Source organism: Myotis brandtii, unplaced genomic scaffold (assembly GCF_000412655.1).
Source record: "Myotis brandtii unplaced genomic scaffold, ASM41265v1 scaffold68, whole genome shotgun sequence".
Taxonomy (NCBI): Eukaryota; Metazoa; Chordata; class Mammalia; order Chiroptera; family Vespertilionidae; genus Myotis; species Myotis brandtii.
The window spans coordinates 1,500,144-1,511,712 of NW_005370657.1; the positions used below are offsets into that span (position 1 = coordinate 1,500,144).

The 11,569-nt window shown below is 56.9% G+C and overlaps 1 protein-coding gene across 5 annotated transcripts in view; it reads left to right on the forward strand.

The window, feature by feature from the left end:
* Positions 1 to 11,569, forward strand: part of SH2D3C (SH2 domain containing 3C) — a 28,251-nt gene that overhangs the window by 4,215 nt on the left and 12,467 nt on the right. The window contains exons 1-3 of one of the 5 annotated variants that reach the window (XM_014529354.1): positions 45 to 115; positions 1,616 to 1,689; positions 8,618 to 8,657. Coding sequence is in view for 3 of the 5 variants with exons in the window: in XM_005881450.2 (XP_005881512.1) it covers positions 4,306 to 4,364; positions 8,618 to 8,657 (99 nt within the window). In the remaining 2 variants the exon portion in view is untranslated. Of the gene's footprint in view, positions 1 to 22; positions 116 to 1,438; positions 1,690 to 1,718; positions 4,365 to 8,617; positions 8,658 to 11,569 lie in introns of those variants that run through there. The other 4 variants (XM_005881451.2, XM_014529353.1, XM_005881450.2 and 1 more) reach the window with 4 other exon arrangements.

Genomic DNA, 11,569 nt, shown 5'->3' on the forward strand with positions numbered 1-11,569 from the left:
CCGGAGCTCCTGGCCTGAGAAAGGAGGGAGCCCTGGGGCTGAGGAGGTGCTCGGGCGGCCAGCGGGGAGCCATGACTGCAGTGGGCCGAAGGTGCCCCACGCTGGGACCCAGAGGGTGAGTGACCAGCGGGGCGCGGGGGGGCTGGCGGGGGCCGCAGGGGTCTGAGGGGGAAATCCGTGCCCCTGCGGCAACTGACAAACCGGTGCTGGTTTAGCATCAGGGACTTTGGGTGGAACTCTGTCCCGTTCTGTCTGGAAACAAGTTGGGCATTTACTCCTCAGAACCGCCCCGGGAGAGAGACACTACATCACGCCCATTTTACAGATGAGGAAAGAGAGGGTTACTGTGCCCAGTTTGACACAACAGCAAAGATCAGAACCAGGGTTTTACTCCACCTTCCTGCCTGTGCCCTTAAAGGGTGGGCAACCCCTTCCTCTCCAGCAGGGCTCTTGGGAAGCCTTGGGAATGCCAAGTCTAGGACCCAGCCTTCCTCCCCTGCGGCAGGCAGGAGCCTGGTGGTCCTGGCAGTGCCTCTGGCATCAAGCATGGCCTAAAGCTGTCAGAGAAATAGACTCTCCCTCACCCTCTAATCATCTGGAGTGTCCAGGGGGCCAGAGGGGGTGGGTTTGCAGGTCAGACTGAGCCCTCCTGTATCCTGGGACCCAGTGTCCCACGCTGCCTTTCAGCCAAGGAGGAGGCCAGGAATTGCTGGACGTTTTCGGGAGCCCCTGAAGCCCAGGCCTGTACACCCGAGTCAGGAGCGCTGCTCGCCCTGCCCTCCTCTGGGCCTCAGTCTCCCCAGAAGCCCAGATGGGCCTGCGATGGCTTCTGAGGATCCATCCAACTACGGAGGAAGGCATTTGAGAACTGTCGCTGAGCAAGACTGGGGGCCTCGATCCCATAGGGGGTCCCCAGGGGATGTTTCCAGTGTCTGCCCAGAGAGCAGCCTAAATCGGTTGTCCCTCCCCCTCCCCTGGGGAGGCAGGGTGCACCTGGAGCAGAAGGAAGGAAGGGGAAGAGGTGAGGCTGCAGGGGTTTCCTGGTGCCCAGTTCCCTGTTGAGATCATGGGATGAGGAGGGAGGAGGGAGGGGCCAACAACACCGGGTATGAAGCGCCTTTAGGAGAGTGTCAGCCTGGCCTGCCCCCACCCCAGCACCCTCTGCAGGGAAGTAGCCTGACCAGAGAGACTCCTGACACCCTTCCCTCTCAGTCCATGTTCCAGAGGAGGAAGCCAAGGGAGGCTCCCAACAGCCCACACCCACACCCACACCCACACCCACACCCACACCGGAATCATCAGGCCAGGGCACCAGCAGAGGTGATGGAGATCTGGCTCATCACTGGCCAGGCCCTGCCCGGAGCTCCCAATGGGCACTGTCTACCACATGGGCCCTAGGTGTGTGGGGGGGTTGGAGGAGGGGGGAGAAGGATGAGGGGGCTCCTATTTGCCACATTTTATCAGTGAGGAGACTGAGGTTCAGAGAGGGGAAGGGGTGTTCCTGGGACTGCAGAGATTAAGTGTCAGAGCCTAGATTTGACCCCAAGCCCAAGCCCTGAATGTTTCACCACCTACAAGTAAAAGGCTCAAACCCTGTTTCTACCATTATTTCAAGTGACTTCCCATAACCCCCTGGAGAGAGATGTTAGGAGCCCAGTTTACAGAGGAAGACATTGAGGCTTTATAAAGGTAACGACTTGCATGAGATCACACAGTTAGCTGAGTTGGAGTGTTAGTAATTTTAACATTTGCTGAGATGTAATTCTGCCCTAGACAGTATTCTAGGTCCTGGGGAGACAGCAGTGGGCACAGCAGGCAAAACCCTGGGCTCCCGGAGCCCCCATTCCAGGGTGGGGGTGACAGATGATTAACGAGAAAGCGAGTTATACCGTCAGAGGAGAAAAGCGTCAGGGAGAGGTTTAAATCAATAAGGGCATTGGTCGTGGGGGGAGTGGCTAGTGGTGGCAATTTAGGGAGGTTAGCTAGGAAAAACGTCCCTGAGAAAATGACGCTTAAACAAAGGAGATGAGGTAACAGTCCCTCTTGCTATCTGGGGGAGCGCGTACCAGGCCGAGGGGACAGCATGGCCAAAGGTCCCCAGGTGGGGCGTCCTTGGCATATTTGAGAACAAGGCGGGGGGCTGGGGGAGAGGAGTGGGAGGGGACAGGCTGGAGAGGACATGGGTTCAGGGACCGTAAGGCCCGGCAGGCCCGGAGGCCCGGCTGTGACTGTGCGGCCATTGCTGGCCTTGAGCGCATGAGGGCCATACTGTGACTTGGGGTGACAAGGACCTCTCCTTTCAGGGGGATCTGAATGCACTTCTACTCATTGTAAAGGTCCCACCCAAGTGCCCTTTCCTCCGACCCAGAGACCCGACCCCTCCACCCCCGTTCCTAGGGCTGTTCAGAAGGAACCTGAGACTTGGGGAAGGTGGTACCCCATAGGGGAGCCAGGGCACCCTGTGTTGCCTGGACCCCAGCCCTGATGCCAGGCACTGAGAACAGGCCAGCTCCCCCCTTTCCTCCTGGAATGTTGATTCTGGTCCAAGAATTCCCAGTGCTCCCCAGAGTCCCACGACCCTCTCGGCCCTGCAGAGTGACGTCAGCTGCTGGGCATCTGGTAGTGATTACCCACTGGGGGAGGGGGCGGTGGGGGCCCAGCCCGCTCAGCCTCCTCAGGCTCAGGGCGGCTGGTCCTTGTCTTCCGAAGGGGCCCAGCTGCTCCTGGCTCTCATTTCCTGTGGAGACTTTCTCACAGTCCTCGAGACCCCCGGACGCCTCGGGCTGTGGGAACTGTGCTGGTTCAGGAACGATGGACTGCCCCGCCCCCAGCTGAGACAATCCCCCTCAACCCTCAGGGGGCCCTGCTTGCAGCGTGGGCCACCTATGTCGGGGGTGAGGGCTGGGAGGACAGGGGTGGGATGTATCCGCAGCTCAGAGGCCCCCTGACTCTACATCCTTGAACTCAACTCCCCTCTCTGAGCCTCAGTTTCCCCATCTATAAACTGGGGAAATTAACAGCAGCTGCTTCACAGGGTTGCTGTGGGGATTGGATGAGATGTGGCAGGTGGGACATTTACCCTGGGCTTGACCCAAGAAAGTACCAATACACGGGAGCCGCTCATACCGCCATGCCCAGGGTACAGAAGAGGAAACTGAGGCCCGATGAGGGGGTTTGCCCAGGGTCACACAGCTTCCTCCCTCCCGGCCGAGGGCCCTCCCCAGAGCCCCAGCGGGTCTTCCCTCTGCACCCACATGCCCTTTCCTCTTTCTGACATCGGTTCTGGGCTCCGATTTGGATGAAATCTCTTTCCTTGCCATCCCCTCCCCAGCTTCCCCTCTCCCCCCACCAGGAGCAGCCTCTGTTTCCTGGGGGGACCACCTCATGCAAGGGACAGCGCAGAGCCCACCCCGACCCAGTCTGCGCAGCCGTGTGTCCTGGGTCAGGTCCCCAGCTTCCTTTCCTCCCCTAGAACATGGGGCTTCCGGTCCCGGGCCTTCGGTCAGCATCCAGCGCGTGCCTTCCCGTCTGCTCTTCTCCTGCACATTCTGCAGCCTCAGAACTCAGAGTCCCTGGCTCTGCCCTCTTCTTACAAGGCTGCTGCCCTCTCTGAGCTCCTGCCGGGAGCTCACCCCTGCCAAGGAGTCTGAGGGCGCAGAATGGTGGAGAAGGAGCAGGCTTGCCTCCAGGACAGTGGCCCATCTTAGAGGTGGTGGGGCAGGGCGGGCGCTAAAGCCAAGGGCCCTCCTGGCAGGAGATCCCAAAGGCCCGCAGCAGGGTGTCCCTGGAGAGCCGGGGCGTCCTGCCCCAGATCGCTCTCTGCCCGGGGCCCTTAAAGCGTGAGGAACACAGAGCAGGTTGCTTGTCGGCCAGGGCGGAGTGAAGGTCAAGGTGAAGGCGGGAAAGAATCTTGCTGCCCCAGGGCAGGATGGGAGATCCCGGGGAGAGGGGCTGGGGCAGAGAGAGGAGCCACACGGGCTCGGGAACCTCGCACCCTTCCCTCTCACAGGATCCTTGTGGCCCCTCTGGGAAGACAGTTAAAATGAGTCACTTTCACAGATGAGGACGTTGACCCTCAGAGAGGGGAAGGCAAAGGGAAAGCCAAGAAGCAGGAGGCAGCGGCCGGGGAAGTCTCCACTCAGGGCCGTCTGAGCAGGCCTCCAGGCCCAAGGGGACAAACGAGGGGACAGACAGAGGGCAAAGCTGCCTGTGGGGAGGGAGGGCCCGGGTGGGGCAGGATGGCGGCCCCTCCACTGCCTCTCCTCGGGGAGCCCGGGGGAGCCGTGCCCTTTCCTCTGGGCCAGGATGGAGGTCCTGAAGGTCACGTGGTGCTCAGACTTAAACCTGCATCAGGGGAATAAAAGGTAATTGGCTTTAATTACTGCTCATTAATCCAATTAACTAAGTTAAAATATGCACCGAGTGGTATCAGTTATCAGAACAAATCAGTTAATATGGGCAATTAAAGGGGTTGGTTATTTAAATAATTAATGCAGCTGATTAATGGGACTGATTTAGCTCAATTGTCACTATTATTTATTAATTGATTTCACCACTGATATTAGAGGGGATGTGCCTTTTAAATCCATAAAATACACGGAATAAGTTAATTAATGAATGGAGCCGAGTGTTTAGAAATGAAAGCTTTGATTCCTGGTTTGCTCATTACAAGAGGGAGAACGTTCTAGAAATCTCCAAGCAAACTGAGAACTGAAGTCTAAGTAGGAATTTCCCTGGCCCTGAGGCAAAGAGGAGGCTCCAGGCAGAGGAAACAGCATGGACAAAGGCCCTGAGGCTGGAGGGAGATGACCCTTGGGAGGAAGTGTGCGGTGGAAGAGTTAGAGGAGAGAGGATGGGGGCTGGCAGAGGGCCCTCCTAGGGCACGGAGCCACCATGAGGACTAGACTTTACCCTTAGGTTGCAGGGGCTGCTGTGACCTTCATTCATTCATGAACATCTTTACGGGGTGCCTGGCGCTGCTGTGGGCAGGTCTCAATCCTTGGGGAGCTGAGGGTATAGTGAGAAGAGACAGTCAGCGCTTGCGTCAGGCCCACGGTCAGTCAGATGTGCTCCGAGGAGAACTGGGCAGGGCAGGGAGGTGGGAGCTGGAGAAGGACACAGTTTTAGGTGGGTGGCCAGGGAAGGCCTCACTGAGAAGGGGGCATTTTAGTAAAGACCTGCAGGTGGGAGGGGGAGCTCAGTGGAAAGTATTCCAGCAGAGGGAACAGAAAGTGCAAAGGCCTGAGGTGGGGGTGAACTCCAGCAAGAAGCCCAGCTTGGCCTGAGCAGGGTGGTCAGACCTAGGGCGGGGGAGAGGCGGGGAGGCTGTGAACGCTGTCATGAGAACTTTGGCTCTTACTTTCAGTGAAACTGGGGTCACTCCTGTGGGTTGGAGCAGAGAAAAGCCATGATCTGACTGTTATTTTAACGGGACTGCTTGTGCTGCTTGGGGTGAGAACGAGCCACAGGCACAGACGGAGGCCTGTGAGGAGGTGGTGGCCACACTCTGAACAAGTGGCGGCAGTGGGTGTAAGCAGACATAGCCATCTTCTGTCTTGGAAATCCTGTGGGGGCTGACTGCTGCCCAGGCCCTTAGCTTCCCGGGCCTCTGCCCTGAGCACCCCCATTGCCCTGGGCACCCCATCCCACCTGATCCCTGGTGCAGCCTTCCCTCCCCAAGGCTCCTCTCCCGCCCACAGCCTGAGGGGAAGTAGACAGGAAGCTGGAGGAAGTGCTGGGGTGATCCCAGTGTCCTGGCCAATCTGTTCCCACCAGTCGAAGGATTTCCGGGCTTGAATGGCCGGAAACACTGGGATGGGATGCCTCACCCGGGAAGAGCAGTGGCTGTAAGCAGGGCAGGGGTCCCCCGTCATTGGACAGAGAGGACCCGAGAAGCCTGCTGTGGCGGGGCTGCAGCCTGAGGGACTATAGTTAAAGGAAGGACCTTACAGGAGGGAAGGTTAGCAACAGAGACTATAGAACAGCGGTTCTCAACCTGTGGGTCGCGACCCCTTTGGCGGTCGAATGACCCTTTCACAGGGGTCGCCTAAGACCATCCTGCATATCAGATATTTACATTACGATTCATAACAGTAGCAACATTACAGTTCTGAAGTAGCAACGAAAATAATTTTCTGGTTGGGGGGTCACCACAACATGAGGAACTGTATTAAAGGGTCGCGGCATCAAGAAGGTTGAGAACCACTGCTATAGAATGTTGCACAAAGGAGGGCTGTCAGACTGCTGCACAGTGAGGAGCCCCTGGCCTCAGGGATTCTGCCCTGGGAACACATACCTTAACCACTGTTATTTTTGTAAGCTCAGATTTTTTGGTTTTGTTATGTTTTAAATCTATTTTATTAAAATTACTACATTTAAATTTAAATATTGCACTTCTATATGTGAGGAAGCAGTTCCCCAATGTTCAAACTTCTTCCCTATTCTGCAGCTGGGAATAGATGCTGAGGCCTGTGTCAGCTAGACAAGCAGGGCCCCGCCTGGCAGAATTCATAATCATGATAGTGGTTAACATTGCTCGAGAGTTAGTATTCATGCATTCCTTTAAGCAATAAATATTCCTTGAGCTCCTACTAGATGCAGGGCACTCGGCTGAAGGCTGGGGTTTCAACAATGAATAAGACAAAGTGGAGGTGTCAGGTAATTAACAGTCAACAAACAACTGTCAAGTGGTCATTTCGGGCAGGGGTTGATGTGGGGAAACATAAAGCAGGGCAGAAGGGACAGCAAGTGCAAAGGCCCTGTGGCAAGAATGAGCTTGGCTCGGAGGCCAATGTGGCTGGGGTGGGAGGAGGGTCAGAATGAGTGAAGAGGCATGTGGGGCGGGGTTGGCAAGATGGGGGGTTGGGCACCTCCAGGCCACACAGGATCCTAGAGATTGGGGAGCATAAACCCAGTTTATGCCTATTTTTCGAGCATGATAATGGCACTGTACTCTCGCAGGGGGAGAAGCATTCTGGATTGGATGATAAATGACGTGGCCAGCCATCTGCAGGCCATGGAGGAAGGTTTAGATTTTGTTCTGAGAGATGGGAGGGTCGGGGTGGTGTGTGTTCCTGATCTGCTTAGGTTTTCAGCCTAGTGCCGGCTGGTGGTGGAGGGGAGGCTGACAGAGGGGTGTGAGAGCCAGCCAGTGCGAAGGCTCAGGTGGGGCAGGGCTGACACATGGAGAGACATGGTCAGGATCTATTCTGGAAGGAGACCGCAGGATTTCCTGGTGGCTGGGTGTGGAGTGTGAGTGAGAGAGGAGGCACAGATGACCGGAGGTTCTTGGCCAAACAAAGCAACGAGAAGAATGAAGCTGACACTAACTGATCTGGGAAGTGGGTGTGGGCGCAGGGCGCGGCGCAGGAGGACCCAGCGGGCCTGGTTCGGATGTGGCGAGGTCAGGATGACAGCAGACATCCAGGAGGAGATGCCATAGGCAGCTGGGTTCACGAGTCCCGTGTCGCAGGGACAGGTCCAGGCTGTATCAGAGGAGGCATGCCATTGCAGGCCAGGGCCTGGGGGGAGCGACTCACCGTGGCCCCCATGAGAAAGGAGATGTTTGTTTAGCACCAGGAAAAACAGACACCCTGGTCTCTGGCCCCTTCAGGCCCCATCCTGGCCCCATCCTGGCCCCATCCTGGCCCCATCCTAGCCACCCTGGAGACAGAGGGATCAATTCTGCAGCAAGTGTTCCAGCAGTGGCACCAGAGTCCTAGGCAGCCGCTGGGGGCAGGCGGGGGGCGGGGGGTGTCACTCCGCACTGGGGACCAGTGCAGGGCAGGAGGAGAAGAGGCTGAGGCCCAGCCTGGGGCCTCCAACTGCTCCAGTCAGGGCCGGGTGGAGGGAGAGCAGGAGGGGTGGGGGGAGCAGGCAGTGGCCTACAGCAGTGTGAAGACAGTGACCAGGAACAGGCCTGTGTCAAGCACCAAACATTCATCAGCTTCTTAAGTCCTCACGACAACCCGATGAGGCAGAGGCCCTATTCACAGGAAGCCCAGGCTCAGAGAGGTGCAGGGGTTTGCTCTCTGGCCCCTTCAGGCCCCATCCTGGCCCCATCCTGGCCACCCTGGAGACAGAGGGATCAATTCCACAGCAAGTGTTCCAGCGGTGGCACCAGAGTCCTAGGCAGCCACTGGGGGTGGGGGACGGGGGATCACTCTGCACTGGGGACCAGTGCAGGGCAGGAGGAGAAGAGGCCGAGGCCAAGCCTGGGGCCTCCAACTGCTCCAGTCAGGGCCGGGTGGAGGGAGAGCAGGAGGGGTGGGGGGAGCAGGCAGTGGCCTACAGCAGTGTGAAGACAGTGACCAGGAACAGGCCTGTGTCAAGCACCAAACATTCATCAGCTTCTTAAATCCTCACGACAACCCGATGAGGCAGAGGCCCTATTCACAGGAAGCCCAGGCTCAGAGAGGTGCAGGGGTTTGCCCAGGGCCCCACAGCTAGAGAGCGAGGAGCAGCCACGCCTGCAGATTCCAGGAAGCGCTCTCAGCTGCAGTGCCCCTCGGCCTTCAGGATGAGTCCTCCGGAGAACTGAGGACCGGTGCTGGCACCAGGCAGGCAGCTGGGGAGCCAGGAAGGGCTGGGGACACTCACCTCTCTTCTTTCCCCCCAGGGCTGCTGGAGAGCCGGAGGCTGGCGGGGACTACGTGAAGGTAGGAGGGACTGGGCAGGGGACACTGGAGGGAGGGCTCAGAGCTGTTCCACGAAGGGCTAAATCATTTCCTGAGCCTTTTTAGGAGCCAGATCTCACTGTCTGTCCCCAGGAGGAAGGGGTCTAGGGGTTAGGGCAACATCTGGGGTTTGGTTTCCCTCCAAGCATCTTCTTCCCATGGGTGCCATCATTCTGTCCTGGCCCCCCACTCAGGACATCCCAATGCTTGTTACCAGCAGACCTCACCCACTGCCGGCTGGACAGCACCCCAAGGGTGTCTCTATGCAAAGGCCATACTCCAGCCCAGCCCAGTTTCTGCACATGTGCTGGTGCTGGGAGGTGGGAGCAGGGAAGAATGACTCTTCATCATCACAGACACGTTGATCACAAGCTGAACATGTTCTGGGAGCTGGGAACGTTGAAAATGCAGTTTTGAAATGATGGTAACAACAATAATCCGACACAACATTTTGAGTGCCTACTGTGCGCAGAGCCCTGTGCTGGCTGCTGGCACTGGAAGGGAGACAGTTTTGAGCTCTTTGCATGAATGAGGTCTTACTTCTTCCTCATCACTGGGCAGAGAAGGCCTTCCTGTGGCCACTTACAGATGGGAAACTTGAGACCCAGAGAAGTGCAGTGACTTGCTCATAGCCACACAGCTACTGGTGGTGGTGGGGCGGGGGCAACGAGTGGGGCTAGGATTGCCATCCAAGTTTACCTAATGCCAAGACCATGGACAAAGCCCTTGACCTTCTACCTCAGGAGCACCCGCCCTCGTCCAGGGCTCCTGCTGAGACAGAACCACAGCAGAGGGCGAGGAGCACCAGGCCCTGTGCTCAAAGGGCTCCTTGTCCGTGTTGGGACCAGGCAGAACCACACAATGGTTCAGGCTTGTGTTTTGTGATCCGGCAGCTCCTAATTTTAGTCCCAGATCTGCCACTTATTTGCCACATGACGGGGTGTGTGCATGCGACTTCTCTGAGCCTCGGTGTTCACCTCTGAGAAATGGGATAACAGTGACACCACCAACCCTGAGTTGCTATGGGCTCAATGAAGGAGCTGGGCCTGAAACAGAGCAGGCTGGCCTGGCTCCTGGCCACGGGGTCACCCATCACCTGAGACGCTGCCTGTACAGTTCTGTGTAAGTGACGAGTGATGAGGCAGTACGGAGCGTACTCGGATTGCTGTCCCCCACCCTCACCTGAAGGCTCATGTAAGAAGCATTGGAGCTCCAGAAGTAGGGGATGACTTTCAGCTCAGGAGCTGGGAGGGGGGATCAAGGAAGGCTCTCTGGAGGAGGCGACATTGAATCCACGCCATTGCAGTTGACCAGGACATTCACTAACATCCTCTCCCCGAAAGAAAAGCTGGAAAGGAGAGAAAGGCCAGCAGAGATGGGCGGCAGAGAGGTCCAGGCAGAGGCAAGAGTGTGGACAGGGTCAGAGAGAAGCTGGGCGAGCCCGGGAAGGGCAGCTTAAGGCTGCAGCAAGGCGAGCAGGGGCTGCTCCTGGGACTGCGCCCCGGCTCCTCACACAGAGCGTTACCCCACAGGGGACAGAAGCCCCGGGAGAATCAGCACCAAAGCCAGTTGGCAGCACATGGGGACGTAGTTCAGCACCCCGCAAGCCCAGCTTCTGGAAAGATAGTGAGATCCCCATCGCTGACGGGGGCGAGATTCCTGTGAGGATGATAAGCTTTGTACTTTTCTTATAGTTTATGGTGCTAAAAAATTAATTAAAATATTACAGAAGAAATTATAGCTGTGCGCTGAAACTGATCCAGTGGTTCTCAACCTTCTGGCCCTTTAAATACAGTTCCTCATGTTGTGACCCAACCATAAAATTATTTTCGTTGCTACTTCATAACTGTCATGTTGCTACTGTTATGAATCATAATGTAAATATCTGATCTGCAGGATGGTCTTAGGCGACCCCTGTGAAAGGGTCGTTCAACCACCAAAGGGGTCGCGACCCACAGGTTGAGAACCGCTAGGTTAAACTGTCTCCTTAAGGATGAAGTCAGAAGGATGTTAGCTTTAAGCCTCAGACGAGGGTGGAATCAATAGTTTCCAAAAGCCCGTTTCTGCCCCGAGGTTCTCAGCTTCCAGGACCCCCGGATTCTCAGACCAGGGAGTGGGTACTTCATCGAAGGCAAGGATTCTAGCGTCCCAAGGCCGCACAACCCCAAGTTCCACACTCAGAGCGGCAGATGTGTTCACAGAAAACACTCAGATACAAGGGACGCCCAGAGAGGTGGCCTGAGGTCGCCCCGCCTGTCCAAAGGGTGTGAACCCCAGTAATGACTCCCTTTGCATGGAAGACCGTATAATTCTAGGACAGAAAGTCCGGATTCTGACACTAGGATGGGAAATAATCGCGTGCATTTATTGAGTACTTACTTTCGGCCTGGCCAGTGCTCACAAGAGTTCTGTGAGGTCAGCACAGGTATGTTTTGCAGATGACTACATCTGGGCTCCAAGAGAAGGGACTGGTGGGCTGGGGGCGGGGACACAGCTAGTTGAACCCAGGTGGGTGCCCTAACCATTGAGCTACTGGCTCTCTGCACCCCAGCGGCTGCTGTCAGCCGACCATCCTGTGATTCTCAGCAGAGTCCTTGATTCCAAATCAGAGATGAGAACTCCTGGGCTCTGGGAGATTTTCTTCTGAGGCCACAAAGGATTTCGTTAACCACATACAGGAATTTTTCCAGCTTTGGATAGGATTTAATTCAAAGTCTCTGCCTGCTCTGGGTCGGTGAGGGGTGCAGCGAGTGGAGGAGGCAGAAGCGCCCTCGCCGGCCCAGGGGTCCCCACCCCATCCCACTATCCCTCGTGATGGCCCCCCTGTCAGGTCCTCCGCTGCGCATCCCCCTATCCAGGCAGCCTGGGCGCTCGGGGCTGGAGCGCGTGGGGGC